At 38.0% G+C, this 20,515-nt stretch overlaps 1 protein-coding gene across 6 annotated transcripts in view; it reads right to left on the bottom strand.

Moving 5' to 3' along the window:
• Positions 1 to 1,779: 1,779 nt before the first annotated feature.
• The window catches only part of trappc8 (trafficking protein particle complex subunit 8), a 40,980-nt gene continuing 22,244 nt past the window's right edge, over positions 1,780 to 20,515 (bottom strand). For 2 of the 6 annotated variants that reach the window (XM_052535062.1, XM_052535065.1), the window contains 15 exons: positions 20,168 to 20,362; positions 18,592 to 18,740; positions 18,431 to 18,505; positions 18,215 to 18,308; positions 17,948 to 18,105; positions 14,459 to 14,892; positions 13,975 to 14,152; positions 13,560 to 13,656; positions 12,547 to 12,615; positions 12,209 to 12,249; positions 11,888 to 12,091; positions 10,687 to 10,788; positions 5,844 to 5,986; positions 3,132 to 3,221; positions 1,780 to 3,030 (listed from right to left, as the gene is read on the bottom strand). In XM_052535062.1, coding sequence (XP_052391022.1) covers positions 2,796 to 3,030; positions 3,132 to 3,221; positions 5,844 to 5,986; positions 10,687 to 10,788; positions 11,888 to 12,091; positions 12,209 to 12,249; positions 12,547 to 12,615; positions 13,560 to 13,656; positions 13,975 to 14,152; positions 14,459 to 14,892; positions 17,948 to 18,105; positions 18,215 to 18,308; positions 18,431 to 18,505; positions 18,592 to 18,740; positions 20,168 to 20,362 — 2,264 coding nt within the window. In that variant the 3' untranslated portion in view covers positions 1,780 to 2,795. Of the gene's footprint in view, positions 3,031 to 3,131; positions 3,222 to 5,843; positions 5,987 to 10,686; positions 10,789 to 11,887; positions 12,092 to 12,208; positions 12,254 to 12,546; positions 12,616 to 13,559; positions 13,657 to 13,974; positions 14,153 to 14,458; positions 14,893 to 17,947; positions 18,106 to 18,214; positions 18,309 to 18,430; positions 18,527 to 18,591; positions 18,741 to 20,167; positions 20,363 to 20,515 lie in introns of all 6 variants that reach the window. The other 4 variants (XM_052535059.1, XM_052535064.1, XM_052535060.1 and 1 more) reach the window with 3 other exon arrangements.

The raw sequence follows: 20,515 nt of genomic DNA, 5'->3' as shown, positions 1-20,515 counted from the left end.
CAAATTTTAAAAGAAGCAGAGCAAAGAAAGAGGAAAAATAAGGAATGGAAAGAAACGAACGGAAATGAAAAGCAAGGGACAGAAGAGAAAATGGAACGAGAAAGAAGGAAGATGTAGGGTAAGGGAACGAGGAAAAAAAAAATGTATTTTATATTTTAACTCTAAATTAAGACAGACTGACGTTTAATTCAGGTGATGACATAAAAAGAAAAGAAAAAAGTAAGCCACTTTAACCTTACTGCGTTTCCAAACACGAGCTCGCGCACATCGAACTGCACGTGGACGCTCATTCAATCTGAAGCGCGTGAAATTATCCAGCGGCGGGAAGCTGGGCTACAGTTAACCACCCAGTCCTTCCCTTCCCTCCAGCGTCATTTTACCATTGACAATTTACAGTACCTGAACATTTTCCGAGAGAGAGAGAGAGAGAGAGAGAGAGAATGAATTTTCTGCATATGGAGCAAATGAAGAAGATAAATGAATGAACGCAAGAGACCGAAAAAAACGTTATATGGATATATTTGGTAACATAAAAACAGGAGAGAAATTTACTATGTTTGTATTGTGTGCATTTTTGCTGAGAACTACAAATCTTGACAAAACATGCTATAGTTAGGCCAACGTTACCTGTATTTGCTACACTGAAATTTTGTAGAGCATTTATGTCATGTTAATTTCTTCAGAATATATATATATATATATATATATATATATATATATATATATATATATATATATATATATATATTTAAAAAAATATTTATATGTAAACCCTGACGTTTCTTTTAATTTGCCTGTGAATTAAAATAATGTTAGTAAACTAATGCTAGTTAAGCAATCGTTCAAAAACGTTTAAGTAGCTTAACTTTTCACAGCTGTCTATATCCAATGTTTCCATATTGACCTTAATTTTGTCTTAAGCAGACAGAAAAGAACGGTCAATTATGGTGAATTGTATGTAAAATAAAATGTTTACAACCAGCGAAATTAATACAGACAAGTGTCCTTTTCAGACTTCTAAAAACAAAAATGTTGGTTTAATCTGGTTATGGCTTTTGGTTAGTGTGGTATAATACACAGAGTACCACTAAATCACATTGTGATTATTATCATAATATTCACATGTATGAAAATACATTAGCTAAAGTGGGAAGGCTACAGGAACTGATATAGTATATTATTACAATAGCATGATAAAAACCTTCTGAGACTTTGAAAAAACAAAACAAAATTAGAGATACATTTCTGATAAAACAAGTATGAAGTATAAAAAAGTCAAATATGTGGGTGCACCGTTATGTCAATATTGTTGTGAAATTCATCACATTCTTTTCACTGATGTTTCAGCTGCCAACATCAACAGAATGATGTTAAGCATGTCAAATTTTCCAGCTAGCTTTTGTTTGTTTCAGGGACGAAAACGCATAACATTTTATACAAACCTAGTGGTTAACTCCAGCAATCCAACCTTACATAAGGAACAATACCACTGACCGAACCAGATGCGTTTAAATGAATGACTTCGAAGACAAGAAAGGATTTTCTGGCTAGATTTTGAAGCTCCGATTGGTGTTACACTTGTTAGTTGAAACTATTATTAAAAACAAATTAAAAGCCTCACATTCATTATTTGCTACAGCGTGTTCGATCACGTTTCCCAGGAACAGCATATTAGACAAACTTGTGTGTTGCAACTAGTAGATGGTACTTGCTAAATAAATATAGCAAATTCCCTTTCTGAAATAAAATAAATGACTAAGAAGGCAACAGGCAGCCGCGTTCTTGGTTACTGGTTACATTTTATTCTATGTACAGTTATTTGTTATAAATATAATACATTCTATTCATTTTTTTCAGGAATGCATCATGTAGATGCATTTAAATAACAGTTCGATCATAGTAGTGGAGATGACAGAATGAGAGCCAAGGTGGTGGGAGAGGATGATTGGTTTGTAGAAAATTAAACCTCTCTGGAGAAAACAGCACAGCCCACCCACAGAAAGATGCACAAACAAAAATATGCCCTCAGACTGACTTTCACCCCTTTTGGTGTCCTTACAGGTCCTTTAAAGTCTATGCTGTTTGACTGGGCAACATGGATTCAGCCATTTCCTCACTGGGGCACGACATTAAGATGGCTCCTTTTTGGACTTCACCGATTCCACTGGCTTCTCAAGGTCACGTTAAGTTCCATCTTACACCACATTTGCAGCCTTCTTGAACAAGGCCGAAATATGTTGTCCTTTCAACAGCTGCAATGATATCAACCACAACCCCATCATGTTAGTGTTGTGTTTCATCTTCTGGTTTTAAGATGGTGTTTTTTTGTTTGTTAATGTGGCAACAGAGCACAGTGGACAACCGTGAGATAGCCAGCAGGGCAGTACGAGGCAGAGATGCATAGCCATTTACATAACCACATGTTTGGGATCTTGAGAATTAGTTCTAAAAACAGAAAGATTTCATAAAACAAAAGCAAAATTCTTCAAAAGATACATGGTTGACATGAGAGATAAATTAACATGAGAAAACAAAAAAACAGATCCAGTCACGCTTCAGGTGCATTTAAGACAAAACATCTAAAGTCTGTTTGTGATTAGCTCACCATTGCAGACCATACAAGCACATCAGATGCAGTGTTAATTGGAAACATGTCTTCAAGTCTTTTTAATTACTTATCTCTCTCAATTAGATTTAGTTTTAGCAAGAAGTAGAAAAATCTTGGATTCCGGTCCATTTCAGTTATTTAGGTGAACATACTTTGAACAAAGGTTGGATGGACAGTGCGGAGTTACTCAAATGCTGTTGACGATAATGAGGGCAGGCATGGCGCTCTGCTGGCTTGTCTCACACATAGTGCTGGTCTGTGCCAACTTAGCGAAGACACGGGGTGTGCCCAAATTATAAACTCCAGCCTGGAAGAAACAAGCTTTCAAGAGAAGCCTGTACACCTCTTGAGCCTGGAGCTGCAACTTGTATTGGGTCTGGCCCAGCCAGCTAAAAGACCCATGCACTTCCAGTGACTCCGGGCTGCCAAGAAAGACAACAAGAGTATGAGATTGCTTTGAAGTGCAAATGCATTCCATATTTCGAAGATTTGGACATTAGGTATCAGGAAAACGGTGATGTACCTGGTCGTTTTATGCCGCAGATCAACAATGACGTCTACCTGAGCCAAGGAACAGTTGGACAACGTCAGGGTGACTGGAACCATACATAAACTAAGGAAGGGAAAAAAGAAAAAATGTCAAGAACATCAAATCTTTGGAGATGGGGTTCAGACTAGAGGTATTTACTGGTCCACTTGGATTTTAAACCCGAAGTCCGTCCCGAGAGGACTTGGGTCAAAACTTCTACAAGTGTCTCGGACACGTGTCGGGGTCAGTATTAGTGGCATCAGGTCTCGGGTAATTTAAAATAAATGTGCTTTTTCCAAATGGACCCGATAAGACCCGAATTCTTTTAAACTGTGTACTTGCATGTTTTGTTAAGTGAGGAATGCACATAGAAAAGGAGCATACTTTTGTAACCTCGCACACTGAAATCATCTTATGGATATGAGATCCACCAGGAAAATCCACTCGCTTCATTATGCTGAGTGTTCATGCTGGGCTTTTCTTTGTTTGTAGAAACCTTTCACCCGAGATTAGGCTCCAGAAAACACTAGAAAATCATTAGGCTACCAATTACATTTTTTTTTTCTTCAAAACCACTGGTCACAATTAAAGCTGAACTCAGAAATAACATGTAGCCCATCCATAAAGCAGCCAATAATATAAAGTATTAATAAACTGAATAAATGTTCAATCAAAGTAATGGAGTAATTCATCAGGTGTGTCTCGGGTTGGGTTTTTCTATTACAATTTCTTTTCTGTTGGGTACAGATTTTAGAGCCCAAGAAAATCTCCAGTTCAGACAGGTCTAATTCTTGAAATTTCTCCTCTTGACGCAAGCTCTGTGTCTTTCACAAAAGCAAACCAAAATCAAACAGTCAATTGTTCAGTTAAAATATGCAACAGAAAAAACAACAGTACTTGCGTCTTTTCATGACCTTGTATAGGAACAGAAAAAACTTATTTTTTTTTTTTTCGATGTAAAATTGATGCACTCAACTTTCATCTAGACAGTACTTTGATCAATGGGTCTCTTTACTTCGGTTTATCCCATACTGTGGTGTGCAGCAACTTAAGTCATTTGTCCTGAAGCACAGATATGGATGGACAAACCCCTGACTCTGGAACATTCATCTCATCATACTAAAAGATGTTTGGTTCAATCTCCTGGTAAATTTAAGTTCTGTATGGCTGTGATGTTACACAGTAAGACATGTTTGACCTGGGTTAAAGTTTCGATACCATTCCCGAACTCTTAAAATCCTAAACTTTTAAAATCATAGTAAATAAAATAATTACCAGTGATAAAAAGATTACTTTAAACATTTAGTTAATAAATAAACCCTATTTTGTAAAATCATATTGTACATCTTATTTTGCATTACCTATTCAGCAATTTCTTTTCTCTGTTTTTTTTTTTTTTTTTTTTTTTTTAACCTTGTAACAATCAGAATGTCACAAATGTTTTTCTGGTAAACATGACAGACTTCGGATGATGAATGTCAGAGTTCAATAATCTTTTATTCTAATCTTTTATTTCCTTGTCCCCTCCACAATCGACTGCAAGCTCGGGTTAATTTTCGATTGTAACAGCCACATCAACAACCGATCGATATAACCAATTATCCCCTTTTTTTATTTTCCAATCATCTGTTAGACTCGGATGTACAACACAATATGGAAGAAAGGATCTGTCACTGCTTTGTTTTCATCACAACTTTAAGATGTACGAAGTATTTAAGTTATTATTAAAATTTTAAAAAATAAAATAAAAAGTTGCTATAAAATTAGTGGTTTTGTGCTGACCGAATACAACACATCCAGCTACAAGCCAAGTGCAACAAATCAAAATCATGTCCTAAAGCTTGTGTTCAGTAAGGACAAAAACTAGACAGGCAAGAGCTCTTAGCACTTGAAGTTTGTTAGAATCGTTATGCTTGCAGTCCTCAGACTTGTTAACTAGACCTTTGTTTTACATCTTGCATATTAATACCTCATTTTCTTTTCATAGTAAATGCTGATTTCTTGTGTTTCAGTGTTTGCAATGTAATTGAAATTGCTACAACATTTTTTCTACTATACTGATGTAAATCCTAGAAATATGGACTATCGAAAAATAAATGAAAAAAAGTAGGAAGGGATGTGGTTCCATCCATTGGTTTTTGATTGGATGGAGGCAGATCTGAATGCAAACTCGAGGCTGACTGTAAGAAAGGGGCGGAGTTTAAGCAAACTAAATGGTTGGAGAAGTCTATTGATTTCACAGGAAGACCCAGTTATGATATTTACTAGGTATTATGAAAAAATAGGGAGAACTTCTATTTCATGTCAACTTTAAAGGGGTTTGTTCACGTTGATTGTATACTCTTTAAACGGTGACAATGTGTTTCGCATTTCAGTGAGTTTTCTAGCTGTCAACAACAAACACGAACACATTTATATGAGCACATTCACACAAACCCAAAGATATGAGTGATGACTGAGTGCTTTGAGAACGCATCAGCTCGACACGGTCCAGTTTATCTCCATCTTTAACGTGAACACACCTACTTCTCACGCACCACTGCAGAACTAGACCACACAAGCGCTCCTGTGGGCGTCACTGGGCATGAGAACATTAGTGTACGTCTGTGTGAGTCTTATCCCTCGGAAACACAGTCAGTGGATTTCAGCTAAATGATTCAGGTCTCTCTTGAGCTTTTCAAAAGTGTTTGTTTGTGTGCACTTCACCTCTTTTGTGGGAAGGGATGATCATAAGACTCTGGGTAGTGGAGACAGGTCTTTATGAGGTGGGAAAGCTGTTCCAGCGAGGGCTTGCTTACAGGGGGAGGAACGTCAGGCTTGAACTTCAGAAGCACCATTTCCTGAGTTTCCTAATGGACAAAAAGCACAAGGAAATTGGTTTGTTAACGGAAGCTTTTCAGTCGGTTTAAAGTGTGTGCGTGACTGAGAGAGGAGAGCGGGGTGGATGAGACACGAAATGCAAAAGGGAGAAAAGCACGAGCTCACGTGAGGTTTCTATAAAAAGACTTTGAGATCAACATGTGTGACGCCATTCCCTCGCGTGAGGGACTTCCTCTGCCATGAATGAGTGTTGCTATGCAACGGCGTGCAGAGAGAGATTTCAGACCGAACAGAATCAGGCCCAACAGCAGGAGGGAAACAGAGGGGGAAAATTATGGATTACAGAGCAAATGAACAACTGAAAAAACAGATGAATGAATGAGGAGTTGAAATGGAGAAGGGACATTTGGAAACCCAAAGAGACAGTTTGAACACTGACAGAAGTGTAAGTTTTCTTTAAAAATCTGCATTTATAAACCCTCATGTTGTTTCAAACCTAATTGACACTTAAGTATGTCTGAGCTTAAACAGATCTTTTTTTTTTTTTTTTTTTTTACATAAAAATAAAACTGGGGAAAAACTACACTAAAATGAGTTTTAAAACTAACTGCAATAAAATATAATTGTAAAATTATGTAAGTTATATATTAAACGTATTTATTCATATGATAAAGCTTTCAGCTTTGCCATGACAGGAATAAAAAAAAAAAATAATAATAATAATTATTTAGCTTATTTAGCTTTGGCAAAACCTAATATACCATAGTCTTATGTAATCTGGCGCAGTACCATAATTCTCAAATGTAATTTGCACTTTGAAAGCTGCCATGTGACTGCACTACTTTTATAGAGCTGTTTGTAGCTTTCAGCTCCTTGGTCACTGTCTGCTTTGATTCTGTGGACAAGAGCTGCTAGGATATTCTGCTATAGAGCTCTTTTTTGCATTCCACTGAATAATAAAAAAAAAAAAAAGTCACATCCGTTCAAAAGTTTGAAGGTTAGGTGAGATTTTTAGATATTTTGAAGGATGTCTCTTAGGCTCATCAAGGCTACATTAACCCTTAAATGCATACCTCAGATCTTAAGCGACCCGGGCGTCATTCACTACCCTCTTCTTCCTTCATTTTTTTAAGTTAGACATACGTTTTCTTAGTATCCCTCAAGCTATTCATTATAAACAATATAACAAGAAAACTATTATAAATATGTACTCAAACTCAATAAAGCCCCTTTCACGCTGCGATTTCGGAAATACACGGGTAATATGTCCCGGCAATCGTTCCCGGTCGCTAGATTTAGATTGCACTTTCACACTGCCAGTGATCACCTGGAATATGTGCGTGCATTTATACACAACCCGTAAAGGTCCCGCAATGACACGTGACATCAGGATGTGATGTGTAGTGTACGAGTCGAAAACGCTAGGCACGTAACCTTTCACTTTAGCTGGCGAACAATCTCAGCTTCAGTTTGGATAGTGAGGAACTACCTGATCTCTGCTTCATTACAGTTTGCACATATGTTTTCTTAGTGAACCTTTATCTGCCTTCAAACTACCTGATAAAAGAGTCACACGATAATGTGGTTCATCACTACGACAGCAATTGTTTTTTGTTCACACAGCGCTCAGGTCACCAACGTGTTTGCGTTCACACAGTGTCACTGTCATCTGATTCTGGATGTGGTGAATAAGCTTCCAGTGATCAAAATATGGATTTTGAAGTCATTGAAACCGATAATTTTGAGAATATGGTCGAGAGATCGTGAATATGAGGTAGATGCTGAATGAACTGGGGAAGTACGCTCTGACGATGGATGGTCGTTCCTAGGATAGCAAAGTCCACTAAAGGAGGTAGAGCTTTCTCACATTTGGCTCCCAAACTCTGCAATAGCCTTCCTGATAATGTTCGGGGTTCAGACACACTCCCTCTGTTTAAATCTAGATTAAAAACACATCTCTAAATAATGTATCTTTTTAATTGTGAGTGTAGTTGCATCTGATCAAAGGTGCATTTTTATTCATTAGCTTGGGTTAAATTAACAATTATTGCTAAATGTGTGACTGAATCATATAATAAATTAATTAATTATATTGATAGTTCATCGTCTAGCTGACTACGTCTTGTATTATTATTATTTAAATTTTTTCTAAAATCCTGTCAAATGTGCACAAACTACTAGCTACTACTAAATATTGTAGAAACATAATTTTCTGTAAAGTTGCTTTGTAACGATTTGTTTTGTAAAAAGCGCTATACAAATAAACTTGAATTGAATTGAACAGTGATGGTAAAATCATCTGCTCAAATTTAATTTAAATTTAAGTTTCAAAAGGTAACAAAATATGCTTTATTTATTCATTTGTTGGGTCGCTAAAGACCCAAATTTGTAATAATGATTGGCAAAACATCCATGCATTTAAGGGTTAAATGAATAGAAAATACAGCAGAAACAGAAAAATTGTGAACTATTGTGATTTTAAATATTTTCAATTTAACATTTTAAAATGTATTTTATTTTTGTGATGGCAAGGTATATAAATAATGTAATATAAAGGAATATAAATAATGCTTTATTTGTGTTTCAAAAATGAATGAAAGTCATACAGGTTTGGAAAGAAATGAAAGTGAGTAAATGATGACCATTTTAATTTTTAGGTAAATTATCAATTTAATATGCTGTGATGTGATATCAGTCTTGTACACTGTTGGGAACGTTACTTTAAAAAAGTATTTAGTTATAGTTACTCACTACTTGTTCCAAAAAGTAACTGAGTTAGTAACTGAATTACTCTATAATAAAAGTAACTTGTTACCAGGGAAAGTAACTATTTGCGCTACTGTAAAAAAAAAAAAAAAAAAAAAAAAAGGTTGCTATATGTCAGAATTTTTATATATTTTTTTTTTTTTTTGCAGTTTTCACAAGTCAGTTGAAATGAGTAGAACAGACAGGTACATAACTTTCAATATTTATTGCACGTCAACAGACAGCAAGTTTTATCCTGCACTTCAAGTATTATCTTTGTAAGAAAAGCGTTTTTGGCCACTACCTTTGTAGATGCGTGTCACACATTACATGCACGTTCTTGCCTTTGACCACAATGAATTTGAAGTAGTGCTTATGTCTCTACATTGAAAATGGCAACTTTTCTGCTGCTGCTGCGAATCTCTGTTTAGCTGTTGCGCGTGTGTGTGTGTGTATATGTGCTTGGCGCCGCTGGCGCTGCGGCGTGTGCCGACATGTGTGTAAAAACACTGGCTCTGATTGGCTACCATGAAACACATGACTCTGCCTTACCCAATTATAATCGCTTATCTCGTTATTAACCCACCTGCTCTCGCTGTGTGAGCCAGGGGTGCGTTCAGATTACATAGTTTATTAAATCAATGCAGAGTAACGCACCGCATTTAACGTTCAGTAACGTTAACGGCGTTGTAACGACGGGAAAAGACTGAAAAAATAACGTTGTTATCTAACGCCGTTCTTTTAAACGCCGTTATTCCAAACACTGGTCTTGTATAATAGAAGCATGGAACCACACACCTGAACATTACAAATGTAAAACATAAATGTTTTTGTTCTACAACAAAAAGAAATCCTTGAATATCAATGACAAATTAAGCCCTTGATGATTTACGTCACTACAGTGTACTACTTTTTTGGCCTTCAGAAGACTTATCCAGTTCTTCAATAAAATCACACACACACCGATGAGTTTCTAGGTCCATCTTCATTTTATCTATCCCCGAGCAGTGAGCACCAAAGAATCCTTCTTTCCAACCTTCATCATTCTTCATAAAAAAGTCAGAGGACACGTACACCTTTCCCCATATAGCAAGGTCAGGAGACTGAAATTATTTAGTTTCTCACATTCTTCAAAGTGCCTTTATACCCTCCCATGCCCTGCAGAAGCATCAAGGCTCTGACACACATAAAAGTGACTTGCAGCAAGAGTGTCAACAGATGTTCATTACTTGAGCTACATCGAGAGATAAACACAGCCCTGAATTAAAATCATTGGACCTATTTACATCACATGCTGACCTGATCTCTGATTTATTCAATCAAAAATGAATGCTCGAAAAAGCATGCTTTTAGTGAGCACTTCAGTGTTTTACCTCGATGCTCAAGTGCATTATCAATGCTTGGGTAACGTCTGCCACAGCCAGTCGGTGATCAATTCACTGAAATCATTTTCCATGCTATCGAGCGTGATTGACTGCTGCAGGTTGAATAAGACACTTGCAGTGTCAGATGACAAGACACATATTCCAATTACAGGCCAAAATCCAGAGGGACAGGTCATTTTTGACCAACATTTGCATATTAAGGTTAAACATCTGTTCAGAGGATTGCTATGAGTTCAGGCTCTTTCCCATGAGGGGTGTTTTACTAACACACTGAATGTTTCAAGTGAAAAAAGCATCATAAAAAAAAGGCTACCACTTATTTTGTGTTCAGCCAATTGAGTGGTTAACCTGAGTGTATTAAGATGAAGTCATCTTGGTCTATCAATAACGGACACTTCAAAACACATAGACAAAATATTATTTGCTCAAGTATACACAAGTATACAAGTCTCACTGAAAAGATACAGTGGTCTCTTCCACTAGAGGAAGTCACTCTATATTCTTTATAGAGTGCCTCTGCATTGATGTATTTATAAAGCAGCCACATGAAAACAGCTGAACAGCAAGAGTCATTGGGAGATAATATGGATGTGTAGTACCTCTTTCTGTGAGAGTGAGCAGGACTCTTTGCCGATGGTTTGCAGTGCAACATGAAGCTGGCCCTCTAAAATCAGCTGTTTGTTGTCCTCCACAACATATGCCTGAAACAGCACATTAAATGATTAATACAATGATTTTTGTCCTCAAATCTTAAAGTGTCAGTTATATCAGCATGCATTAATTACAACTACATTTCTATGAGGTGCTGATCTTCTTTCGACAGTAAAATTGATCAACAATAGTGCTGTTAAGCACTGCGTTCATCCAAAATCAACCCTTGCAAAGTGCCAAATGCTTAAGTCAATTAGTTTGGCAAACAAACACAAGTTACTGGACAGTTGGCTAGTAATGCTTTTAGAAATCACCTTCAGTTATAAGGTTTAAATCAGGGATATCCAACAGATATTACCTGGGGCCCAGTTAAACAGTTAAAAAGTGTTTTACAACTAGAGGCTAAAATGGGTTAGGGTCGAGCATTCACGGTTTTTAAACCATTCAAGTACAATAAGCAGCAAAAGAGTACAGAATTGAGTTATTTTACACAAAATAATCATCATGATGATTTATGAAGTCCTTACGAAAATTAAAGGTTCCGTAATGTAGGATTGACACCGAGTGGTTGAACTAGGTATTGCTGTCAAAATTCAAAATACTGGAGAGGGTTTTTTTTCACTCGGCCTCTTCTCCTCAAACTTGACGTGCACACATAGGTTGCCAGATTGATGACACCAACAGGAACGCACACATTTGATTGAAAAATTAAATGAAATACGCGGTGTTTTCCGCCAACTGGCAACCCAGAGTGCTGAAATTCAATTGGGTAAATAGCAAGTGGTCGGGTTTCACAAACCAAAACAACGACAGACATTCGTGCCCTGAATGCACATTTTCAAAGGAGAATAACTGACTTAAGCATTGTTTTTCAGATAAACAAGTATATGAACTTGGCATGTTTCTTAAATATCTGCAAACATATGATATTTTTATGCTTCAGCAGAATCTAAATCTTACATACAGCACCTTTAAAGAATCTGAAATACTAATTTGATCAAATTTAGCACGTTTTATTGTATCATATTTGGTAAATGGTAAATTTCTGCCTCAAACATTCAAATATGACTGACATCTCTCCCTCATAAAATACTACATAAAATGACTGGACTCAAACCCCACCTATCATGAAACAATTCATTTGGGTACCTTCCAAAGGACGATGATGTCAAGCTCTACTTCGCTGCATTTTTTGACAATACTTGTCCCACCGTCATCAGTCCCGCTCTGTGGCGTGAGACTCTTTCTCTGCATTTGACTAGCTCCGCCTGCGGACACACCTCCTCTCCTGGCTTCAGGATGCAGATCCCTCCGGAAGAAAAAATCAGCACACGGAGTGGTAGAGCTGACAATCTAAGCAAGGGAACAAATAGACAAAGAGAGAGAAACACTATTAGGACGCTTAATTCTCAGTATCGATCTGCACAGTATCGATCTGAACTAGTAGGGAGAACAAAAGGGCACTCTTACTTGTTCGTTGCCGAGGTTGAGGTCAGCAAAGGTGTATTTTTCTGCAGCATCCAAGGTAGCAGAGACATTGAGGAAAAAATATCAATATGTTCGAACTTCAGTATGTTAAACACAGTTTGCTGCATTTTTATTAGCCATGAGCAGCTGAGATTGTGAAGGTAAAGTCACATCTAGGAATGTATTCGATTAAACAAGAAGATTGTCCACCTCATCAGAGTTTTTATGTGCATTTTGGAAATTTGATTCACATCTTGGTCTTTTATGCAAGTTTTGCATGGAATGAAAAAAATATGAATGCATGAGTGTTTGTGTGCATGTGTGTGGACTGGACGCCCCACCTTCCTCCGTTCTGCATCTGGTGGCTTTGAAGCACAGCTTCCCTCTCTCCCTGCTGGCCAGCTTAGAGTCTGCAAACACAACACCAAATGAAGGCGAAAACAAGAAAGAAGATGAGTGTTCCTCCATTTCTTCACAGAGAATCTTTCTTTTTGCTGCTCCTACATCAGAGACTCACATCCACTAAAGCAGTTCAGATGTCAAGGCCAGTTAATGAACTCTTCAAAGCAAAGTCAGAATTTTACAGTGCGTTTTGCTGTCCTTGCTCTATATTTTACAAGCTGTTTTCCATGTTTCTTTATCATTGCTTTCAAGTTTTAGTTTTAATTAGGTTCAGCATTTATGAACGTCTTCATGTGAACTCAGGTCATAATTACACTTATTTTAATACAACACTACATGAGAGTTTTGTGTCTGTAACAGTCCAAAAAGTAAATATTTAAAGAAATCAGATCTCATTTGCGCTTATGCATATTCAAAATTATAAGATATGTCACGCCAAGTTTGATGTCAATGAATTTTGTTTTTGAATATGCTGAAGTGTGAATGAGATTTGAGAGCTGCAGAACATAATGAAATGACCAATATAAATAGATAACAAATTTCCTTACATAAAGTAATTTTGTTTTGAGAAGACTTTTTTTGTCCTCTATGGAAGAAAGTCTTATTGAATTGTGAAAAATTAATATTTTGTCATCATTTACTCACCATCAAGTCATTACAAATCCCTAAGAGTTTGATAATGAAGATATTTTTAATATTTTCTCACAATCATTGGTTTTCTTGTATCAGACAAACATGTTTAAGCCTAATTTACGATATTTGATTAACTATTTATGTCCAATGATCAATATTTCCAAGTAAATAAAATCCTAAATTGAATCTATTCATCACAAAGAGATTGCATCTCTTCAGATGACTCAGGTAAACCCGCTGTATTCATATGGACATGAATAGCTTTATAAATTTATAAAATATATTACACAAAGGCTTTAAGTAAACTACACTACCATACCTTTATCTCCCACAGGGTTGATGCACTTAAGCAGCCGCCACTGCCGACTGATGCTGGACACCTGAACTATGTGGAACTCACGAACACCTGCTTCACACTGTCAGAGAGAGAGAGAGACAGAGAGAGGGAGGAGAGTCACATCAACACACACCATTCACAAGAGATGAGATGAAATCAACTTAGGTCACAGAGAAATTGATGGTGACTGTGTGAACACTTATGATCTGGACTGTCAATTCAGTATGATGCATTAATATAATATTGATAATGGTATAATAATCCTCCTAAACCTGAATCTTTGAAGTTGAGATAAAGCACATCATGATTTCACATCTGTGCGTCCCCTAATGCCACAGTGTTCCGACGTTTCACAAACTTTAAGAGCAGAAAGTATTAAGATGAAAAAAGTGCTCACTGTGTTAATGTTCTCCACATCCACAAAGACCAACATGCTGGCGTCTTTCTCCTCCGATTCTTGCTGTTCTTCTGTGTGTCTCTCTCTGCTGTGCAGCGTGTTGCTGCGGCTGGCCGTGGCTCTGACGTTGAGAGAGCGGCTTGCGCAGATGAAAGCAGTGTGTCGAAGCACCCTGTGACTATAAAGAGAAGACAGAAACAAAGATGAGGCTTCCATTTTTTTGTATTGCAATATATATATATTATATTATCTTTAAACAATAGGCTGCTACTACTATCATGTGAAGTCTTGGTTGTATTTAATTTCCAAGAATCCTAAATGAAAATAAGACAAAGGCTTGAACTCATAAATCCAAGTGCGCACAGTGAATTAATCAGTTCAGTTATATGTTCACAATATATACCCTGAATGAAGCCACACCGGCCTGAGAAATCACATCCTGCACACTTTGTATTGTCCAAAAAAAGCTAAAATGGCCACATACCTAAGTTTGGCAGTCTTCTCTGTACTCTCATAGTAAAAGAGGAAGTTGATTTCATGGACACCCTCTTGGTCAGGCCCCCTGAGCCACAGTGGGATCTGTAACGCCTCCCCGGGTCCCAACACACCTCGTGATAAGGGAATCTCCGCCACCACCGGCTGGTCACTGCTGGTGACCCCGAACGCTGCTGGTGACACGAGCGACACAGTCGCCACTGACGGGGGCATGGCCACAGTCTTGTATGCAGAACAGTGCTCTGCTGTTGTGGGGGTCACTGGGGTGAGGTCAGAGGTAGCACTCCCGAACGTGAAGAACTCTGGGTGTGTGGACGCCACCCGAAGACCAGTGAGAGGGACTGCACTCACATTCACAAACTCCACCCACGCTTTCCTGATCTCACCACACAACAAACCAGTGGGGAAGTTAATGAAAAACACCTAGGTGGAAGAGGACAGAGAAACAGTGGTCACATGGTTTATCTAACAGAGGTTTGACTATTGGTATAAAGTCTGGTGCACATGTAGCTTATTCTTGCAAAGAACCACCACTTAACCCTGACAGGAGCAGGAAGAAAAAAATCAGCTTACAATGTGAATTTCTTTTAATGATGTGTTACTAATTTCAGTGTTAATGAAAGCCAAATGCTGCAGAATGTTAAATGCAAATTAATAAATAAAAGGTTATAATTTTATTTCGTAAGGAAAAATTACAGTTTTTAACTTCACAACAGATTCTACTGCTTTTTCATGGGGATATAATAACAAATGTTTTAGTGTTGATTAAAAATGTATCTATAATCTATTAATTTAACTATGACAAAACTTTTCAAGAGTGTTAGCAGAATAATAAAATAAAATGTCTCTCATGACTAGAATATCAGTCTAAAGCCTGGTTCACACGGGACGATTTTTAAAATTGTCGGCCGATTCTCCAAACCTGAGAGGGGTACACACGGCGATAAAAAATCATGGGTCTAACAGTTTTGGTCATTTCGTGTGTGGTGTGCAGCCACACGGCAATATCAACACATCACACACGAACCGATTTGACTCCCGAGCATTCCCAGGTCAGACGGGAAATCTCGCAAAATCCCTCGAGATCAAACGTGACTTTAGAGTAAACAATCATGGCGGACGAAGAGGATGCAGTGGCCATAAGCTGTGTCCAAATTCAGGGTCTACATCCTTCGGAGGACTCATTTGAAGGATGTTACGTCACAGTGCCGCGTCGAAGGCTGTCCAAATTCGTAGGATCCTTCAAATGCGGCCCACAAATGCGTCCTCCTTTTCCCCGAATTGGAAGGATGGGTGTGGTGGATCCTTTCGCGTCCTACCTATCCCATAATTCTTTTCGGCAGGACGAAGCGAGCGGTAGCGGAGTGGGGGAGGATTATTATTTTCAGAGTTTTTTAAAAACTGGCTTTTCAAAAATATATATTTTCAGTGGTTTTCTATTTAGGCATTTTGTTTTAGCGTTAAGCATTTTTTTTTTTTACATTTTTACGTGTATATGTAAAAAAATAAAGTTTACTTTCGTAAACTAGCTTCTTCCTTACTGCCTGTGTGAATATCCCCTTACACACAGCTTATTTGTTAGTGATTGTAGCTGTTTTTAACGCTTCTAAGGACGAAAAGAGCAGACAGAAGTGTTTATAAAGCTCTGGGGAGAGAACGATGAGCTATTCACCCGCGTCTTGCTTAGCGCTGTCACGGTTGCTAGGCGACAGGATATGAGCAACGGGTAAGGGAGGGAACTGAAAGAAGGGTAGGCTGTCCAAATTCACAAACACCGACTTCCGGTTTTTGCGGTCGTCGGAGGACCCATCCTCCTTCAACCGGGTAGGAAGGATCCTAAGGAGGATGCAGACCCTGAATTTGGACACAGCTATAGTTTGTGCTTTGTTTTTAACGGGAAAAAAAAACATAAGAAAAACAAGAAAAGGCGATGGTCAAAGAGGTGGAGACAACGCGAGCATGGACTATACTTGCTATATCATGATATGGAGATAAGTTGTTGTTTTATCTCATATAAATGTTGTTACGTACTACACAGATTAATAACCGTTGAAATGAACGTTCATATATTCGTTTCCATGTACTCTGGTGGACTGCAGTTGTGGATGTAGTTATGCCCATCGACTTTGTTTGTATCCGATATATTATATACGCCGGCTGTTTTGATTTTGTTTCCCGGTACTATCACTGCCTCGTCACCTCGCTTTCTGATTGGCTACACGCCACAGTCCACAGGCTGCGTGATTGTTTGTCCTCGGGGGACACCACACACGAGAAGAAATCGGGCAAAATAAATCCAACATGTTGGATATCCCCGATTTGAGATCGGAGCGGTCCCGACATTCTTCCGAGCAGAGGAGAGCAGTCTTAACACACCACACATGGCAGGAATATTTGATCAGATTATTTTACGATAATCGGAGCATCCTAAGATTGTCGGAAGGGCTGAATCGGGGCTAAAATCGGCCCAATTATCCTGCCGTGTGGACCAGCCTTAACTGAATCTTTCACAAAGTCCAAACAGCTGAGAAAAGCATCATAATAATCCAAAAGTAATCCACACCACTCCCGTCCACCAATTAATTTCTTGTGAAGTGAAAAGCTGCGTGTTTGTAATAAACAAATCCATCAAGATGTTCTTAACTTTATACTGTTGCTTCTGGCTAAAATATGAGTCCATAATCTATATTAAAACTTCCTACAGTGAAAATAAAAATTCATCCTCTGTAGTCCACTCACATCAAAATCCAAAGATTGATTTGTTTAAAACTGCTTTGGCTTGTAAACTGTGCTTAGTCTGTGCATATTTCTCACCTGATTCAGATGAGATGACTTGCTCACAGAAGAAAACAACATCATTAACAGAGGTCTCGTATTTTAGCCAGAAGTAATGGTTTGAAGCTAAAAATTATGCATTTGAAGGTGTAAATGGACAGCAGTCATATGGATTACTTGTGGTTTATTTTGATATTTATATATCAGCTGATTGGACTCTTATTCTGACGGCACCCATTCGCTACAGAGGATCCACTGGTATGAAAGTGCTAAATTTATCAAAATGGGTTGTGATGAAGAAAAAACTCCTCTACATCATGGATGGCCTGAGGGCGATACATTTTCAATAAATCTTCAATTTTGGATAAACTGTTCCTATAAGTGATACAGATATTTAGAACAGAAAAAAAATTAATAAACTGAACTTGCTCTTACTTGATTTTTGCAGATATTTAAAACATAGATGCTAATAAATTATTTAAATCACAATATTCATTCACAATATAGCATCATTTTATATATCCCAACTGAATTCATTCTGAAAATAGGAATCAGAATATTCAATTAATCACTCAATTATCACTGTTAACCCATCTCAATTTTACTGTGACGAGTGCTTTTATACTAGATCTGCTCTCAGTTCTCAGAACCATTCTATCTCCTTTAGAGTATTAAAGCTTCAAATCAAAGTTTGACCCCACACCTCCAGTAAGGGCATAGGTGGAGTGATAATGGGGTCCAGGCGGTGGTCTGGTCCGTATCTGACGGAAGTCTTTTCTTCTTTGGTAATATTGAGTCTGGGTCCCTGGATCTCCAGATTCTGCTGTCCACGAACACACATCAGATCCCCGGCCAGTGAGCCTGCAACACAAACCAGTCACATCTACAGTTAGTCTTACATCAGATAAATAACTTTAACTGTTGCATTCAATGTTTACAAAGCATCAAAGAATGAATGTTTGTGATACACCTTCACTGTCGCCCGCTTCTCCAGTGCCCAGGTTGTAAACCACACCAAGAACATGCAACTCTCCGGTCTTATGAGGAAGCAACTTCAAACGGGCCTGAGAAAGTGAGAGAGAGACAGACCAGAACAAACACAAGAACAAAAAGCCCATTCAGGTAAAGCAATGGGGGAAAAAAAAGAAATTCGAAGAGGAGAGATGAGAGAAAGAGGTGCACGAACCACTTTGGTCTCCTCTGGACTTATGGTGAACTCTGCAATGACTTGCGTATCAATGATGTCATTGAGGGCCGTGGTCTGGAATGGATTCAAATCAAACTGATGAGAAACTCAAAGCTGGGAACCTCAGGCACAAAGAGCCGGGAGATTATTAACAGGCTTACTTCTTTCTCATTGCTGACGGTTTCTCCGGCTGTGCCGTCCTGAGGACCTGAGAAGTCTTTCAGAGTAAACTTCCACAGCAGAGACAGAGCCGACAAAGCCAAAGGAATTTTCAGGGGGTTACGGAAAACCACCTCCACAATGATGGGCTCTGTGATACAAAACCAAGAAAGAAGACAATCTATTAATAGCAAGCGACATAACAGAAAATAATGGGAAAGAGGCAACAATACATGTCTCAGATCTGAGGATATATAAGGGTTGAGTTGGTACAGTAAAACTACAAAAGACTTAAACACTGAAGTATCAATACAGCCTTTAAGTCACATAAAAATAAACATTAAAAGGCCCCCCCCCCCCCCCGACTTTTTGGGACTTTAGCTCTGCCCAAGTAGCCACTCCGCCCAAGTAATGTTAGCTGTGCTCCTACACCTAGTGAGAATATAGTTCCCAGTATTTATACGATTAAAATGGTCTCGGTCTCATATAGCCTTGTTATTTGTACACGCTGTGACTATACAGATCACAAAATGTAAATAGGAAAATGTTTGCATTATTTTGTCACTTATTGGGATTACTATGCTAACAGTATCCATTTACATCCAGTCTTTGTGCTTAGCTAGGCTAGCGGTGGGTGCCTCAAATAACACTTACAGAACGCACAGAAATGAAAAAGGTATGTACGGACTTATCTTACTCTGGGGGATACTGTGAATAAGCTAAAGTCCCCAAAAGTCGGGGTGTTTTCTTTTAAATACAAATATGTATGCATAGCATTGTGTGGCTATTGTTATTGGTTTATTTCGATCTAGTTATAAGATCATGGTCTGTAGTTGTTGTTAACCACTGATGAACAAAAACAGCAATCTGATCGTATGTAGTTTAAGCCTAAATTATGGCATTCAATTTTAAATTACCATATACATTACAGTGAAAACATTTGGGGACTACTTGGGGAAATAAAATATATATTAAAAAATATGTGTGATTTAAAATGCAATTTATAAAACAAATCTCAATTTAGCATATAAAAATAATCATAATTATCATTAGTTATATTGTATTCATATATGAACACCATATGACTAATGATAATTATTATGATTAATTATATATGCTAAATTGTAAATTGTTAATCCCCTCTTGCTGTGGGGTAAGGCCAGGTGCATGTCCAGCAATTATGATAACGGATTCATTTCTATGATCAATACTAGTCTCTCTTGCACCTCTAGATATAACACTGATGAGGCTGCAGGATAATTCAACCAGGTCAAATACAGGTAAGGCCGCTATGCTTCATTAGTTCTCTCGTAAATTTCATTAAATTAAGAGGAAAACAAATGGTGAATAATTCATCTCAGTCCAATTAAAATACATTAATAAACCAAAAATGCAGCCCTGCAATACATCAAACTCATTAATAAAGACCCTAAAGCACATCTAAACCTCCACTGAATTCTAGAGTTCATGTCAATGGAGCAGTCAAGGCAATGTAGATGTCTTCAAATCAAAAACTGGAAGATATAGAGCACAAATAAAAATGCTTAATAAGTAGTTGATGTACAAGGGAAAACGTACCCTCTACTACGGCGAGGGGGTGTCTGAGGTTGTCTGTCTGACTGTTCAGGCAGGATTGGGAGGGCTGGAATGTGATGGGCACCGTCCCTCTATTCGTCACTGAGACGACCCGCTCCTCCAACTCCCTCCACAGCTGGGAAAGATCCCGGTCAAACTCCTGCTCCAAAGAGACATGGGTGGCGGCTTGCTTCTCACCTGTGGGAAATCAAGGAAGAGATTACATAATGCAACTGGTGCTGATCAGTAATCACATATAGATGAGACCAAATAACATGGGCTTCTTTTTGGAGCCAGTCTCTAGCAGTCAGTCAAAGAATTGCAGTTTAAGTCACTTCTGTGGTGGTTTCA

Source organism: Carassius gibelio, chromosome A20 (assembly GCF_023724105.1).
Source record: "Carassius gibelio isolate Cgi1373 ecotype wild population from Czech Republic chromosome A20, carGib1.2-hapl.c, whole genome shotgun sequence".
In the NCBI taxonomy this organism is placed as follows: domain Eukaryota; kingdom Metazoa; phylum Chordata; class Actinopteri; order Cypriniformes; family Cyprinidae; genus Carassius; species Carassius gibelio.
This window is presented reverse-complemented; position numbering and strand designations above follow the sequence as displayed.